The sequence below is a fragment of the Camellia sinensis genome, chromosome 12 (assembly GCF_055761805.1).
Source record: "Camellia sinensis isolate YWXY chromosome 12, ASM5576180v1, whole genome shotgun sequence".
NCBI lineage: Eukaryota > Viridiplantae > Streptophyta > Magnoliopsida > Ericales > Theaceae > Camellia > Camellia sinensis.
In genome coordinates, this window is record NC_138972.1 from 106,357,954 (window position 1) to 106,375,913 (window position 17,960).

General features: G+C 28.9%; 1 protein-coding gene across 1 annotated transcript; it reads right to left on the bottom strand.

Annotated features, from left to right (window-relative positions):
* Positions 1-11,176: 11,176 nt before the first annotated feature.
* On the bottom strand, positions 11,177-16,650 carry LOC145803794 (uncharacterized). The gene is made up of 3 exons (XM_082897143.1): positions 15,991-16,650; positions 15,699-15,882; positions 11,177-11,787 (listed from the first exon to the last, which is right to left on the bottom strand). The coding sequence occupies exons 1-3, from the start codon at positions 16,528-16,530 to the stop codon at positions 11,177-11,179; spliced, it is 1,335 nt and encodes a 444-aa protein (XP_082753269.1). The 5' UTR covers positions 16,531-16,650.
* Positions 16,651-17,960: the final 1,310 nt, after the last annotated feature.

Genomic DNA, 17,960 nt, shown 5'->3' on the forward strand with positions numbered 1-17,960 from the left:
TTGGACTAGTTTCTTTACCCGCGCTAATCTAGAAAAACACGAGAACCTTTGCCCATGTTTCACCGCACCTAGGCGTCGATGCGGTGCCCTTTGCTCACTTTTCGAAACACTCGGAGGCAAGCGCAACGCGTCACTTGAGGAGAATGACCTAACAGTTAAACAATTCAAAGTAGTATTCATTGTCATAAGGGATCCGAGCAGCTTTTTACGTGTTGCCTGTCGACTACCGAACACACAATCCTCCTCCTTAACCCGGACTTGGGACCGGCGGAGTTGTTAACAACTCCGACGGAGTTGGAAAGATTGCTCCACACTATTTATATTAGAACTCTTGTCCTATTTTCTTAAAAAAGGGACATAAAAATAATAAGACAAATTATATATGTAATTCCTATATTTTAATTATTGTGTCATTTTAATTTGTGTAATTTTAATTGGTTCAATTTTGACGTTTAATTTATGATTTTATGTCAATTTAGTCTAATTGATTATGCGCAATAGCATATTTGATCGAAAATACACACACAAACAACACGTGTCATACTTTTAGAAATAAAATTATGAACATGCTAAATTCAATGAGTTAATTTCAACCAATTTAGCAATCATTTTTCATATAAAATCTTTCTCAACATTATCAATTAGACTAAATTAACATAAAATTCAAAATTAAAGATTAAAATCGAACCAATTAAAAAATGAAAGAACTAAACTGACAATATATATATATATATATATATATATAAGAGTATTTCCATTCAAACTTTCAAAATTTGGTATGCCAAATTTTATTGAAGGCTTAGGTGGCAAATTGACATATGCTAATTTGACATTGAAACTTTCCATCTGATATGTGAAATATTATTATATTATTTTTAAAATTTAAGCTATTTTATTTTACTAATTGAAAAGAAAAAAGAAAAAAAGAAAAAAAAGGTATCAAGTGGTCTTCATGTCAAAATTGATATAAAAAGTTGATACTAAAAATCATATTAGCTTTTAGCACATCGAATAGAGTTGATATTTAGGCCTCGTTTGGGAAGTAATCAGTGTGTTTGATTTGAGTTTTTCGAGTTAAATTTTTTGAAAATTGAGTTTTTTATTTTTCAATTTTTTTTTTGTTTTTAGTGAATATTTTTAAAATTTTAAGCATTTTTTTTTACTTTTTTAGATTCATCTTACTTAGATGTGTCTAAAAAGTAAAATATTTGTGAAAAAATATTTTAAAAAAATAATAAATACACAAAAATATGAAAAATGTACTAAATTTTTGTATTTTTTTGGTATTTTTGGTATTTTAAAAAAATTCACAAAAACTATACTTTTTAAGTGTATTTATATTAAGTGTGTCTAAAAATTAAAAAAATTCAGTAAAAACAAAAAATACGAAAAACAAGAAAGTAAAATTTTCTTTCAAATCAAGAAAAAGTTTTAGTCTAAAGCCAAAAAGTTATTAAAAAATCAAAAAGCTTATAATCTATACTAAAAAAAATCAAAGATTCTATTTTCTCTCTATTTTTTGTACATCTTTTTGTAAAAAATTAAAAAGTCATTCCAAAATACACAACTTTTTTTCACCTCATATTTTAGCTAAAAAATAAAATAAAATAAATAAAATAACCTAATTCTAAACAATCAAATATAACTGTTAAAATATCATATCAAATTTGAAATATGAGATAGAAATACTCTAATCCTCGCATGTATTTACTCCAATAACAATAAATAATTTCCTCACCCAATAACCTCCTCAATGATGGAGTTGCATTGCTTTAGAAAGAATCTGTCAAAGTACCTTATGAGAAGCTTTCCAAAAAAAAAAAAAAAACCAAAAAAAAAAGGTACCTAGGGGTCATGTTTGATGGGGGGTTTGGGAGGAAAAATTAGATTATTGGGACTCACTAAACTCATATTTGTGTGCAAGAAAATACGAAGGGATTAACAATCTCATAGAAGTATAAATCCCCTTTTATGGTGGGATTAGCATTTCCATGGGAGGGTTGGGCCCCTCATACAAATTGATGGCTAAATTATCATTTTGCCCTCCACTTTATAAAACTAACAAAATTATATTATATATGAGGAGGGTTTTTAGGTAATTTTATAAATTTAGTGATAGCTAACTAATATCACCATACTAGTACACAAACAAACACACTTTATTTTAAATCTCTAATTTAATATCATCACACTAATAATTTTCTTATTCAATTTCTCTGTACTCATAATCTCATCTAATTTAATCTTTCAAACAAATCAGGACAATAGGAAGACAAATGTGAGATGATGACAAACTATGGACAAAGGATTGTACAAGAAATGATTTCTTCGTATGTGTAGATTGGGGTCACAATGTGAGATGATGACTGTATAAGAAATGATTTCTTCATATGTGTAGATTGGGTCACTCCTATTGGGAATAAAATGTACTTGGCTACTCAAAGAAAGGAGAGTATATATTGTAAAAAATTCATAATTTAAATTTATAAATTCATTTATAATAATGTAATAAAGTAATTGAGCCATATATATAATATGAAATATATGATAAATTAAAAATTAATACTTATCATATCATTGTAAAACCAATTAGAATTTTAAAACTATAATTAGGAGAGATATTTTAAAAGTATTCTCAAATGTTTTCTATGTAGGCCAGTCCAACTCTCATTGAGACCTAAAGCAAAATTTAAAATGGGATTTTTTTTTGATATTTAAATATAAGTCAAATAATACTATTAGTATTAAGGTTTATCTAAAGCATTTACGAAGATTATTATCAAATTAAAAGAAATAAAATTGTCATAAACTATCTAATAAATAAAAATACTATTTTAGAAAATAAAAATTAAATTTGTAGAACCTATTCTAAATTGGTAATTCATTTATTTTTTCAAAATGGGTTTTCTTATGATAACAAACTTGATACTTTATAAAATACATGGAGCTATTTTCTAATGTAAACCTTCTAAAATATAATAGAAAAAAGAGTTGTTTGAGATTATCTAAATAAGTATAATTTTTAATTTTATAAAAAACATATACAAAAAATAAAAAGGTGATGTGATTTTGTTGGCTTTTTGGCTTTCGAAGGTTATTTTTGTAATTATGAGCGTGCCAGCAAGGATTAATTAGTCCTTACAGAATTTTGATTGCCAACCAATTATCAGACGATTGTGTTGTAGTTCTTTCAGCCTCAATGAAGAGGACTTTTACTGGTAGCTTGATTTAGGAGAATTTAAGTACAAGAACAGTTAAATAAAGAGCACTTGAAGCATTTCATTAGTATGAAAAACTTACAATGACCCAAACTCTGCCTTGTAGAGGTTTACAGCGACAATCTACTTGAAACTACTCCTATAAATGAAGTGCAGTGCAGGAATTTAAAGTACAGGAATGTAAAGAACAGGAAATATAAAAACTGGAACGAAATATGTAAAGTAAGACTGGTTTTTTGGATCTGAGTCTGGGGACTTTTTCTGGGGTCTTCCCTGCTATTTATACTCCTCAAAGATGACCATCGAATTGCACTTCAAACCGTCGAACTGCTCCTCCGTGGTCGCTGATCATGCTGCCTTATTAGTAGTTCTACTACGCCATCACTTGCAATTAGGCTTCCCTCCTATATTTGAATTTGAATGTGAGTAACCGTTGAAGCCACGTCACCTTGCATCTCTTTGTTGATCCACTGCTATTCAGATCTCATAACAACCAATATTAACTGCCACGTGTACGATCAGGATCGAAGACTTGAATGGTCTTCCCATATTACCTTTACTTTGCCACGTGTTGAATTGTAACTGGCTTGCACAAAATATGTAGCCAACAGATTCAAATAAATGCACTTATTTAGGGGATGCCAAATTTCATCTAAGTCATTTTGATCAGCATAAAACACATTGGTGGAAGTCCTTTTAAAATCTATAAAACTTGTATTATGCTTATAGATAAGAATTTTTGTTTTCTCCTTAGTTGTGTGAAGGCCTTTTTTAAAGGGGGCGTTTAAAAAAATATATAGAATTATTTAACAACTATGTTTCAAGAGTATAGAAAATGAGACTTTTTGCAAAATGATTCTAAAGTGAGGCCTAAAACTTATGTTTAGGGATGGCAATGGATAACTTATCCTGTGGGTATCCATGGAAATTCAACACAAATATATGGGTTTTCTTCTTTTTTTCTTATCCATTGGGTAGGGTAAGTGATATTCTTTAAATATCCACAGGGGATGGGTACCCACTAATTTTTCCATATTTTTTTTTTATAAAAAAATTCACAATCAAAATTAAATATATATTCAATCTTTTTTCTTTTATTTATTTATTTATTTTTTCAGGTTCACAACCAACTCTTTTTTATTTTTTTTATTTTTTTTAAGATCCACAACCAAAGCTAAATATACATCCAATCTTTTTTTATTTTTTATTCTTAAGGTTCACAACCATTTTTTTTTTTAATTTTTAAGATTCACAACCAAAGCTAAATATACATTTAATCTTTTTTCTTTGTTTTTTTTTTATTTTTTTATTTTTAAGGTTCACAACCATTTTTTTTTAAGATTCACAACCAAAGCTAAATATACATTCAATCTTATTTTATTTTATTTGGCTCAACAATAAAATCGAATACACATTAATTAAAATTGTCACATTATTCTTGTCAAATTTTATGTATATCTAGAATTGTTTAAATTTATTTAAAAAAATTAAGGACACTGTCTAATGCAGGTTTCGGTTTGCTTTTCTATGTTATTTTATTTTGTTATGTATTGTAATTTTCAGAATGGTTTGCTTGTTCTGAAATTTCAATTAACGAGTATGAATTTATTTGTTTTATGTTATCACACAATTTATACAACATACATATATATATATATATATATATATATGAATGTATTTGAAAATAAGGAAATTGTAGAGAATCGAAACAAGCATGAGTCGTGATTGGTTAGAAAAGATGGGTACAAAGATTTATTTGTTGGAAAAATAAAAAAAGGATACAAAGTCTTACTAAATAATTTTTTTAAAAATAAAAGAATTTTTCTTAGTTATGAATAGATTTAACTAAAATCAGCTTGTTTCCCAATGTTATGCTTCATTTATTTAGATAGAAAATATTTTTTAATGAAAAATATTTTTTATGAAAAAAAATTAAAAATATATTTTTTTATATTTGGTGGTGGTGGTGATGGATCGAAGGTGAAAGTAGAGATTGTGACATAGTGGTGGGTTGGTGGTGGCAGTAATGATGGTAGTGGCTATGGTGATGGTAGTGTGATAGTGAAGGTGAGAATAGTGGTGATGGCGTTGTGAAATTAGTAAAAATTTAATTGAAAAAATATTTTTTATTTTTTAAAAGTAAGAAACAACAAAATTCGTGGAGGACTAAAGGAAGAAGATAAAGGATGGATTGGGTGTGGTAAGGCATAGATATCTTAAAATGAATGGTTCAGATTTGTTAAAAGGTATAATTAGATTTTGGATAAATTAAAATGAATGGTTCAAATTTGCTAAGAGAAAGATGGTTTAATGTCTAAAATGTTCGTGGCTAAGAGATCAACAAACAATTCCTTGTTTATGCCCTGATGCAATTTAATATGGGTCTTATAACACTTTCTTCAAACAGGTTCTTTCACATTTTATTTCTTCAAACAGGCTCTTATAACATTGTAATCATGTTCTTATAACATGTAGGAGAGAGAGTGAGAGAGAGAGAGAGATGGTTGTAATTTTTTTTAATCTTTCACGTTCTTCCACATTTTTTTTCAATTACTAAAACTTATTTGATTGTCTCAAAATTATATATTTGATTATTATAAAAAAAACTTTTTAATTAATTAATTAATGTGTATTTGGTTTTGTTGTTGAACCAAATAAAATAAAATAAGATTGAATGTATATTTAGCTTTTGTAGTGAATCTTAAAAAAAAATAAAAAAAATAAGTTGTTAACATTAAATATATTAAAAAAGAAAGAAAAAAGATTGAAGGTATATTTAGGGGTTGTTTGGGATGACCTAAATAAGTGTACTTTTTGTCTTTTTACGAAAAGATGTGCAGAAAAGTAAAGAGGTGATGTGATTGAAAAAAGATAAAAAGATGAATTATTTTTGGGTTGCCAAACTTGGCCTTAGCTAAAACCTTCAAAAAAAAAAGAAAAAAGAGTAAAAGTTGTTATCATTAAATATATTAAAAAAGGAAGAAAAAAGATTGAAGGTATATTTAGCTTTTGTTGTGAACCTTAAAAAAAAAATGAAAAAGTTGTTAACATTAAATATATTAAAAAAGAAAGAAAAAAGATTGAAGGTATATTTAACTTTTGTTGTGAACCTTTAAAGAAAAAAAAAAAAGGTTGTTAACATTAAATATAAAAAATAAAAATAAAAATAAAAATGGGAATTAAAGTGGATTGGGGAAAATCCAAACCCATTAAGAAATGGGGAGGGTGATACCCATGGGGAATGGGGAATGGGAAAAATTTATTATAGGGAAATGCGAATGGAGAATTAATATCCACGCCATTAATCCCCATTGCCATCCCTACTTATGCTTTGTGCCTTTTTATTACAATTTACATCTAAGCACCTATGAGGTGTGAAAATCGAATTGATCCTCTCTCCAATCCTTATATTATAGATAAACCTTGACAATTGGACTCGGGAATGAAGTTTCTTACTCAAATTAATTAAATATTAGCACTTGAAATAATAACTACATTTGTTGAAAAATCGTTCAGTAATTCTAAAATAACACCACAATATTTATGCATATGATGCTCTCGAGTGCCGACCAATAAGGTAGCACAAAATTATTTTCCACCGAAGCTGATGTTGTCTCTGCTTACTTTAATTAAAGTGAATCAAATGAGTTTCAATCATGTAATTAATGTTTTTATTTGTTCAAAAACAACATGTCAACATATTGATTTGGTGGTTAAGTCATCCTATCCAAAACATATTTTAATTGGAGGAAGGATTGAGACCTTCACCCCTATAAGATCCTTACAAGACTTTTACAAATTTGAACAACTCATAATGTGGGTCTGACACATACTTACATAGAGAGTCAAGATCACTTTGGAGGTGTGAAAATCATCCTCAAAGGGGATCCCAAACATTTTCCTTTTAATTAAGCAAGTTATAATTAGCATTTCTAATGTTTGGATAGGTAAAGTGCTAGTTATTGTTATAATTTAATAATGAATAGTGTTAAAATATTTATTTTAGCAATTTTGCTGCAATGATACAATGTATAAAAATTTAACTTTTCACATATATAAAATGTCAAATCAAAATGTTTTATGTGGATCACAAGAAGAAAGAGAGAGAGACACAAAGATTTTAGCTATAGGTAAAATTTATGCTATATTTGACACAATATTTACATATAAGTAATATATACAGTAAGTCATATGCCTTATTATTAGAGTGAAAATTTAAAAATTTCATGATAAAATATAGCAATAATAAGCCATAAAACACACCATTGGAGATGCTCAGTGTGAGAATCATTTTGATTGAGCCCATTGGCATTGCCTTTGTGAATGATGCACTGGAGGAGTAATTAGGGATGGTTGAGTTCAAAGTTTACCCTTTTTCTTAATGAATAATACTAGTAGGATTGAAAAATAGAAGAAAAAAATAACAACACGCAACCATAAAGTGTTTTAATCCTTTTTAGTAAAACTCATTATCTCACCAATTAACAATGTATTATTTTTTTTTAATATATGCTTTCCTTTTTCTCATTAACAATTTTTAGCAAAAGTAAAGTAACTTACTCACTCCAGAAAAGTCAAAAAAAAAAAAAAGTTAATTCTTTCCTACATTAATGCTAAACGTATCGTTTTCGATGGTATGGTATGAATTCAAAAGATTTGAGTTTCTCTATTGGGTTATTATATAATACATAGCCTCAAATAAATGTATACTATATATATAAGGCATGACATTTATATATATATATATATATTAAGAATAAATCATAAGCACATCTTTTGAGATTTATTTAAAGATTTATTTAAAATACTAGTTGTTCCTTGTAATTTTTTAGTTTTATCCCGCTCCTTACAATTTCTAATCTTATAAGTCATAACAAATAGCCTCTTTTATTAATCAACCATTAAGTTAATTAATAATTTTTAATTAAGTAATTAGCAATATATTTCAATTAATAGTTCTAGTAATTTTATTATTGTATAGAAAGATAGTTAATTTTTGTTTTTTTGTTTTTTGTGAACTCTGTAGAATGACAAATTTTGACAAAAAAATAGTAATTTTCAATACTTTAGAGAGTAATTTATATTTTAGATAAATCTCCAAAAAATTATTTATAATTTACCTATACGTTAATAAAGGATTGGGGCCACAAAATTTTCCGTTTGTATTGTTGTTGAAGTCATCATGGCTCTATAGCCTGGATTTTCTCCACATGAAGTTGACAAGGGTGTGTCCTACAAAAATATGTTACAAAATAGTACTACTGTCTATGCTAATTTGGAAACAATTATTACCACCCCAAAAAAATTACATTGAATTAGGTTAAGTTTGGCAAGTTGTTAAAAAATTACTCAAAAAGTTAAAAAGTTATCACTATTCACCAAAAGTCAAAAATTACGGCTACACAACTCCCAATCCTAATTTTCCCCTACACATTAATTTATATAATTTTTTAATACAAAAGTGCACTTATTTAAGACACTCTAAACAACCCCTTAGATAGAGTTAAGATCCAAATGACTCACAATATTATCATGCAAGTGAAATTTTAGTTGTTTTGTTGGGAGTGAGTGGCCAAATACTAGATAGAAGGCCACGTAATGGACAAGTTTTTGGAAGTAATGAATAGAAGATTCAAAATAAAGCTATTAAGATTATGTTTGGCATCCTTATTTGGACTAAAATAGCTATATAAAATAAAATTGGCTATTTTAATTAAATAGGATAAAATGTTACATCTAAATTATAATCATTTTATTTTTTCTTTCATAAAAGTCAAAAAAACTAAAAAACCTATTCTAAACAACACAAGTCAACCCACATTCCAAACAAAGGCTAAGAATTCATTTTTGTATACTTATTACAAACTCTTTTTTTGACATAAATTTGTAAGTATAGTCATTTTTAGAGTTATAAAATTAATCATTCCCAACCTTATTCTGCTCTCCATGATTTGGATTTAAAAAAGAAAAGAGTGAAAAGAAAATTGTTGATTTACTAAAGGTTCAATTGATTATTGCGTTTACATTGTAAATATGCAAAAATAATAGAAATTAGACTTAACATAATTCCAAATTGAAAAAGCTCAATCATTTTGATTTGTTTCAGAGGATAAAAAGATAGGGTCCCCTAAAAATCCAAATTATTCATGAATCTCAATGATTAAGAATTAACAATAGACAAAGGAAGGATGTTCCCGCTTTGATATGGTAAGGGTTGAGAATGGAATATTACAAGCCCAACTCAACCCACCATGTCTTGTTGCCTCTCTTAATTGTGATAATTAATGAGTAGTCCTAAAATATCTTGTAGCATACGTCGATAAAATAGTACTTTTAAATAATGATGTATCAAAAATCTTTATAGATAGAACAACGTTAGTATACTTTATTAGCTAACTTGCTTAACATATATTATAATTTTTCATTAATAAAAAACACAACATAAATGATGTCATATATTTTATGTAACTTGCATACAAGAGACTAGAGTGACTCACCTTTTACACCCGGAAGTCTCTCCTAAGACCAAGACTTTCAGAACAAGAAGCACTAATGTGTCTCTTATTTTTCTCATGCTTTACATTGTTTGAATTGTCACAACAAAAATTTTAAGACAATTTCAATTTCAACTCGCTTCTTTTTCCTCTTGAACTTTCACTATGGTTTCATTTGGCTTCCAATTAAAATAGTCAATTTTTTTTTTTTTATAATTTTTTTGTTTTAATAATCTTTTTTTAATTTATGTCAATTTTTCCCCAGTTAGTGTAGTATAAAGGAATTAAAAAAAAATTCATTAAAAATAATAAAAGTTAAAAAATAAAAAAAAAATAAAAAATCAACTGTTTCTTCCTTCCTTTGTTAATAGTGAAAGTTTTTTAAATTTTTTTTAAAACAAATTGGTTCATCTAGTGGAGTAAATTTTAAAAAACTAAATTAATTTTATTGAAAACAAGTAAATAAAATACTTAAAGAATAATCCCAAAATGACCTCTAAATTTGCAAATGAAATGGACCGCTACTACGCCCCTGTAGATTAAATTTGGGGACTCCCACAATAGGCCCCTCTCCGAAATCATTTCACATCATTTTTTTAGACATAACCCACACGAATTTAACTTGCTCTTAAAGTCTCTCCTTAAAAAACATTGTAATCATATGTCCCTCATTTTGAAATAACACGTTCGCATTTTTTTTTATAAAATTAAATTTGTAATGATAATATTGAAAAATTTAACTGATAGATCAGACTTACCACGTGGTGGTTTGTACATTTTTTAGTTATGGAAACACATAATTATTATATTTAAAACATAAAAAATAAAAAATAATTCTTAGATGATCCTATACAATTAAAAACAGATCTCACTCAATTTTTCCATAAACATACTATTGTAAAAACAAAATATCCCGAACTTACCAAACATGCCCTATTTTCCAAACAAATTTTTTTTTTCCATGCAAAATAGTTCAATTAGAGAAAGCTGTAATGTCATATTTATGAGCACAATATTGATATAATAAATTTCACCATAATTAGATTGATACATTAAGTGGTGTTTTGCGAAATTGGTAAAAAACTAATTTTTTGATTTTTTTGGTTTTTTGGTAACTTTTTTGTGTTAAAAAACTAAAAAGTCAAAAAACTACTTTTTTTAACAAGCTCCCAAATTGCCTCTAAATGCTAAGATAAACAATGAAACATTATGCTATATTGAGAAAGAGTGATTTAAGCTTGAAAGCTCACACATGCACTTTTCTGATATTTTCAATCCCACTTTTTACAGGTTTTGCAAAAGCTACCAGTTAGATTTGCCTGGTTTCCAAGGTAAAAAACCCCAACGAAATACTAGATTTCCAAATTTAAAAAAATAAACTAACATAAAGAAAATGGCAAAAACAAAAATAAAACTTAAAACACAAGTGTAACTGAGACACACAGAAAACATTAAAAACAAAAACTAAAAAGGCTTCCCTATGCCCTTCGCATTAGAAAACAAATTCCTGCGCACCGAGGATTTTCTATTCCCGGCAAATGCCACCAGATCTCCAATTGTTTCGCTGACCAGATCTTTGAATATCATCCGTTCAATGTCCAACGTCGCCTCTGCCATTTCCACCGGACAATCTCCCCGCCCGGTGATTGCATCTCCTACCAAGTCCTTTCGTGGCACACTGCAACCAATATCAAACAAGTCCTCTGTAGTGTCACGCTCTCTAATTCTCTGAAATTCTGACCAAACTTGATGCAATGAAGGCTTTTCGATACTGGAATTTGACTGTGATAAGACCTTCCACGGAGGCATTTCTCTATCCCTGTCGAGAATTTCAGAGACAGTGTCGAAGATTAGCTTTCTTTCGAGGCAGGAGACTCCAGAGGTATCGTTCCCTTTGAGATACTGTTGCTTCTCTAACAATTGAAATATATCATAGTCTTCAGGGAGGTAATTGGAAGCTCGAAGGATCTTTGAAATGTAAACGAAATCACAGTCGTCTGATTTGTCTTCGCATTTTGATTGAATGGGCGAGATGGCAGGACTCCAGATATCTTCGTCAAATTCTCCTAGTTCATCTGATTACATAGGAACAGATATCACTATTTGTACTCGATCAAAACATTTCATTCTCCTAGTAATTAAGGCTAAAATTGACAAATTCTTACCAAGTCCATAATTTTGCCTTCATAAATAAATTCTTATGCATAGACTTTACAAGATTTTTATTTTATTATTTTTTTATTTAATGAACTAGTTGGTAAATAATATATATATGTATATATTTTTACCTTAATTGTAATAATCCCATTAAAAAACCATGCTATAGTTCATATTGTGACCCTTTATTTTAGTTAGTAGCAATTTACAACATTCACAACAAGAGAACATATAGCCAATCCATTGGCTATATAATTTTTCTTTTCAAGACAAACTATTTAATTTTTTTTTTTTAAGAAATTGGTTGATACGTTCTAAGTAAATATAGATACTAGTTGATGATGGGATGGGAACATGGCTTGCATGTGCCCTGATAATTATTGTTGTTATTAACAACACCAAATAAACTATAATAATGCTTTTTGTTTCATGTCATGAAGCAGTAGTATTCACTGTTCCAAAAAAAAAAAAAGTAGTAGTATTCAACTCAAGGCTGGCCAGTGGTCACTATTAGATAGAGAAAAAAACAACATTTATAATTTAAATTTAGTAGTAATATTTCAGAATAAATTTATTTCATTTAAAAGAACATATAGCCAATCCATTAACAGAGTCTGAATTAATATAATTAACTATATTTTTGATAATCTTTTGTAGTTATATTTTGAGTCTCTTTCGTTTTTCTTTTTTCAAAGTACATCTGTTAACAAAAAAAAGATTAATGCTTGGAAACACTAAAAAGAGACCATTAAGGGGAGCACTAATGAGTTGGATCCCCCCTTGATGTGATGGTTGTCTATATTGTTATTTATTTATTTATTTATTTTACATTTTTCAGCTCATTAGAACTGTTAGTGATTGGTTTTTTTAGTGATCTCAATTATAACTGCAAAAAAAAAAAAAAAATGCATTACGTTTGCATAGAAGTTGAGTGTTCAAATTTTTTCATTGGCAAGACTATCCTCTCCACGTCATGGTCTATAAAGTACCCCCCAAAAAAAAATGTCTAAACAATGTAAAGGGCAAAAACAAAGATAGTAAAAGTTCATAAATTTCTACAAACACGATGTTAAAGAGTTCAACAATACTAGGTATCATGAAAAATCTTTCATGAAAATAATCATGAAAGTTTTGTGACCCCTGGATTACACTTAGAATAAAGCACCACACACTAATCAAGATAATCCAAAAATCATAAATTTTTCATGATCATTTTCATGAAAAAAATTTCATGATCCCTAACTTTTCCCTAAAGAGTTATGAGAATCCATCCGTCCCATGCATCAAAATGGCTTAGCTTTTATGATTTAAAATTCGTTTCTTTTCTTTTCTTTTTCTTTTTTTATTTTTATTTATACATTAAAAAACATGTGTAAACAAAAAAAAAATAACACCCTTCTATTACACAAAAGCGACCCCAAATACGTCTAGAAAAATTGCCACCCCACCTACGAAGGATGACACTTTTTTTTAGAGTCGAACAAAGAGTCACTCTTAATATTTTTTCTTTTTCTTTTTAACATAGCCCTTTCTATTTTTCAATCATTAATGGTAGATACCCTAAAATCTTTCTTAAATTTAAAAAAAAAACTTTCCTGTAAATATCCTCATTGAAATAAATTTAAGAGGAATGTCTTGAAAGTTTTAACTATTTTCCTTTTTCAACTAGAGCTAGCTATCATACGGGTAGGGTTGTAAACGAACCAAATTGTTTGCGAACTGGCTCGGTTTGACTCGTTTACTAAACGAACTCGTTTTTTTATTTAAATTGCATAAAAAAATTCTTATCGAGTCAAGCTGAACCGAATTCAAGTTTTATTAATATTAACGAATCGAGCTAAGCTCTAACCCAATTAGTTATCGAGCTGAGCTTGAATTCAACACCAAATAAACTATAATAATGCTTTTTGTTTCATGTCATGAAGCAGTAGTATTCACTGTTCCAAAAAAAAAAAAAAGTAGTAGTATTCAACTCAAGGCTGGCCAGTGGTCACTATTAGATAGAGAAAAAAACAACATTTATAATTTAAATTTAGTAGTAATATTTCAGAATAAATTTATTTCATTTAAATGAACATATAGCCAATCCATTAACAGAGTCTGAATTAATATAATTAATATAATTAACTATATTTTTGATAATCTTTTGTAGTTATATTTTGAGTCTCTTTCGTTTTTCTTTTTTAAAAGTACATTTGTTAACAAAAAAAAGATTAATGCTTGGAAACACTAAAAAGAGACCATTAAGGGGAGCACTAATGAGTTGGGTCCCCCCTTGATGTGATGGTTGTCTATATTGTTATTTATTTATTTATTTATTTTACATTTTTCAGCTCATTAGAACTGTTAGTGATTGGTTTTTTTAGTGATCTCAATTATAACTGCAAAAAAAAAAAAAAAATGCATTACGTTTGCATAGAAGTTGAGTGTTCAAATTTTTTCATTGGCAAGACTATCCTCTCCACGTCATGGTCTATAAAGTACCCCCCAAAAAAAAAATGTCTAAACAATGTAAAGGGCAAAAACAAAGATAGTAAAAGTTCATAAATTTCTACAAACACGATGTTAAAGAGTTCAACAATACTAGGTATCATGAAAAATCTTTCATGAAAATAATCATGAAAGTTTTGTGACCCTTGGATTACACTTAGAATAAAGCACCACACACTAATCAAGATAATCCAAAAATCATAAATTTTTCATGATCATTTTCATGAAAAAATTTTCATGATCCCTAACTTTTCCCTAAAGAGTTATGAGAATCCATCCGTCCCATGCATCAAAATGGCTAAGCTTTTATGATTTAAAATTCGTTTCTTTTCTTTTCTTTTTCTTTTTTTATTTTTATTTATACATTAAAAAACATGTGTAAACAAAAAAAAAATAACACCCTTCTATTACACAAAAGCGACCCCAAATACGTCTAGAAAAATTGCCACCCCACCTACGAAGGATGACACTCTTAATATTTTTTCTTTTTCTTTTTAACATAGCCCTTTCTATTTTTCAATCATTAATGGTAGATACCCTAAAATCTTTCTTAAATTTAAAAAAAAAAACTTTCCTGTAAATATCCTCATTGAAATAAATTTAAGAGGAATGTCTTGAAAGTTTTAACTATTTTCCTTTTTCAACTAGAGCTAGCTATCATACGGGTAGGGTTGTAAACGAACCAAATTGTTTGCGAACTGGCTCGGTTTGGCTCGTTTACTAAACGAACTCGTTTTTTTATTTAAATTGCATAATAAATATATTTTTTATATATCAAATAACATAAGTATAAATATATTATTTATATATTAAATAATAAAAAAAAAATTCTTATCGAGTCAAGCTGAACCGAATTCAAGTTTTATTAATATTAACGAATCGAGCTAAGCTCTAACCCAATTAGTTATCGAGCTGAGCTTGAATTCAATAAACGAGTTCGACAAATAAATAAACCGAGTTCGTATTCAATAAAACTTGACTCAACTCGGTTCGTTTGCAATCCTATAATCAGGTCATCATTTTGACTATGAGTAAAATTTTCAGAAATCAGGTTATCATTTTGACTATGGATAAAATTTTCAGAAGAGGAGGTTGCAACTCAGTTACAGTTAAATCTCAGTTAATGAGTACCATGTATAAAATTTTAAAAAATAAAAATGAAAAACAAAATAAATAAACAAACAAACAAACTTCAGTTAATGAGTAGGTTGACTAAAGCAAAACCAAACGGCCCTCCGAGTCAAACCACGATATAGCAGTAAAGACGTCATCTGATTACAGTATTAAATAAAATCATTGGATAATTAATTACTAGCAAATTTGTGAGAGACTTACGTACCTTTGAACTCAATGCTGCGTTTCATGACAGGCGAAGGAGAGGATGACTCGTCCTTGTAGAACGACGAGTCGAGTACCGACACTGTACTCTGTTGCAACTCAGTCCCACTCGTCATCTCCGCTATACTGTGTAGCAGCTTATCGCACCTCTCCAACAGACTCCTCCCTCCTTCCATCTTTGATCTCTTCAACCCCCACAAAATTATTAATCAAACTAATTAGAAACAATTAATCAAAATTAAGTGATAATTGAAGTTAATTAATTAAAATTAAACCCAGTTTAATGCATGTACCTCTGCCGGAAATGACGGTAGCAGCTTCTGCATCCTCTTGCGATTTAGTGAAAGTGTCACGGTCTCTTCTTCTTCATCGTCACTCTCGTAACCACAGAAACCACTGTCGGCCAGGGAAGTGGGGATAGAGAGTTGTGTCGGCGTCGGAGGAGGAGGAGGAGGGAAGACCTCGTCTTCGGAATCGCCGGAGATGGAAGTGGTGATAGGCTGTTGTGTCGGCGGAGAAGGAGGAGAGAAGAGTTCGTCGTCGCTGGAGATGGAGGAGCTGTAGTCGCGACGTGGCGTCTCGTCCCACTTGCATGGCGGTGATTCGGGGAGGTTGTCTTCGTGTGTGCGCAACCCACAGACTAAGAAGGAGGAGACGCGGTGCTTGAAGGAGCGGTGGGGTTTTTTGAAAGGGAGGGGGGTGGCCGGCTGGCTGTCAACGAAGAGAGGGCTTGGGGAGAGTTGGATAGGATTATGTGGGATGTTGGACGGATGTTTGGAGCGGCACAATTTGAAGGAAGATGTGACACGGGAGATGAAACCTTTGAATGCCATTGAATTGTTTTGTCTCTCTTTCTCTTTCTCTCTCTCTTTGTTTGTTGTCTCTGTAAGCTATGCAATACAATACGTATATATAGATATAGGGGAACGAAGGTGAATCAATGAAGATGATGGAAAATTTTATTATTAAAGGAAAATATTTTTGTAAGGCAATGAAGGAGGAAAATTTTATTATTAAAGGAAAATAATTTTATGAGACAATCAAGATCTAGGAAAATTTTATTATTAAACGAAAATATTATTATTAAAAGAAAATAATATTACAAGGAATATTAATATTATTATGTATTTTTATTTTGAAAAAAAAAGAAAAGTTTGAATCGTAATCAATCGTGCATTCTGAAATAGTGGAATGTAATTTGTAAAATAAATTGAAGATTTTTAATATTTTACCAATATATATTCTTTAAAAAAATTTTAAAGTTGAGCCCCATTTCTGAGTTTGCTTTGGGTCTCAAAAAATTTAGGCCGACCCTACCATATGGGCCTGGATCATTCTGGCCCATGAGGCTGTGAGTATAAACACAAGAAGTCAAACCACATTTGGTTGTTTAGTAGCGAGAGTGAGGACCTAAACAAGACAACCAACGGATGCTTGAAATATTAACCAACAATTAAATGTCCTATTGAGACACATTTAAGAGAATGTTATGAAATTCCTTAGAAAATTAACACAACACAACAATCATTCAATGGAAATGAGGTAATGTTAATTTTTGGGCAAATTGTAAATATATTCTCTAAGATTGGATTAAAATACAATATCTCCTCTTGTGGTTTTAAAAATTACATTTCAACTCTGAGATTTCTAATTTTATTTCAAATCGCCATTTTTATTAATAAATCATCAAGTCAATTAATAATTTTTAATAATGTTAAAATTATGTTTCAATTAATAATTTAAGTAATTTTATTATTGTATTAGAGAGCAAATATAAATTTTATTTTTTTAGTTAATTCTGTTAAATAAAAAATTCTAATAAAGGGTTACTTGTAATTTTTCAAACCACAAAGGGCAATCTGTATTTTAAAAAAATCTCAAGATGTGTATTTGTAATTTATCCTTAATTTTTTTAGTAATTTTCTGACTTTTTTTCTAAAACACTCGCATGCCAAATAAAATGAGTTGAAATAGTTAATAAAATAAAATATTTTATTTTATTTATAATTATTATTTTATTTTTTTCTCATAATCCGCAAATTAATTATTAAAAAAAAATTAATCAACTTCACAAACGTGGGCTTGTTTGGTTTGTTTTTGAGAGAGTTATTTTTGAAAAAAAATTGGAAGAGTTATTTTAGAAATTTTTTTGGTTTGTTTGGTTGTATATTTTGAAAGAAAATTTTTTTGTGGGAGTTTGAGATGATTTGATATTTTGGACAAATTGAGTAGATGTGTGTGAGAGAAAAAGTGATTGAGAAGG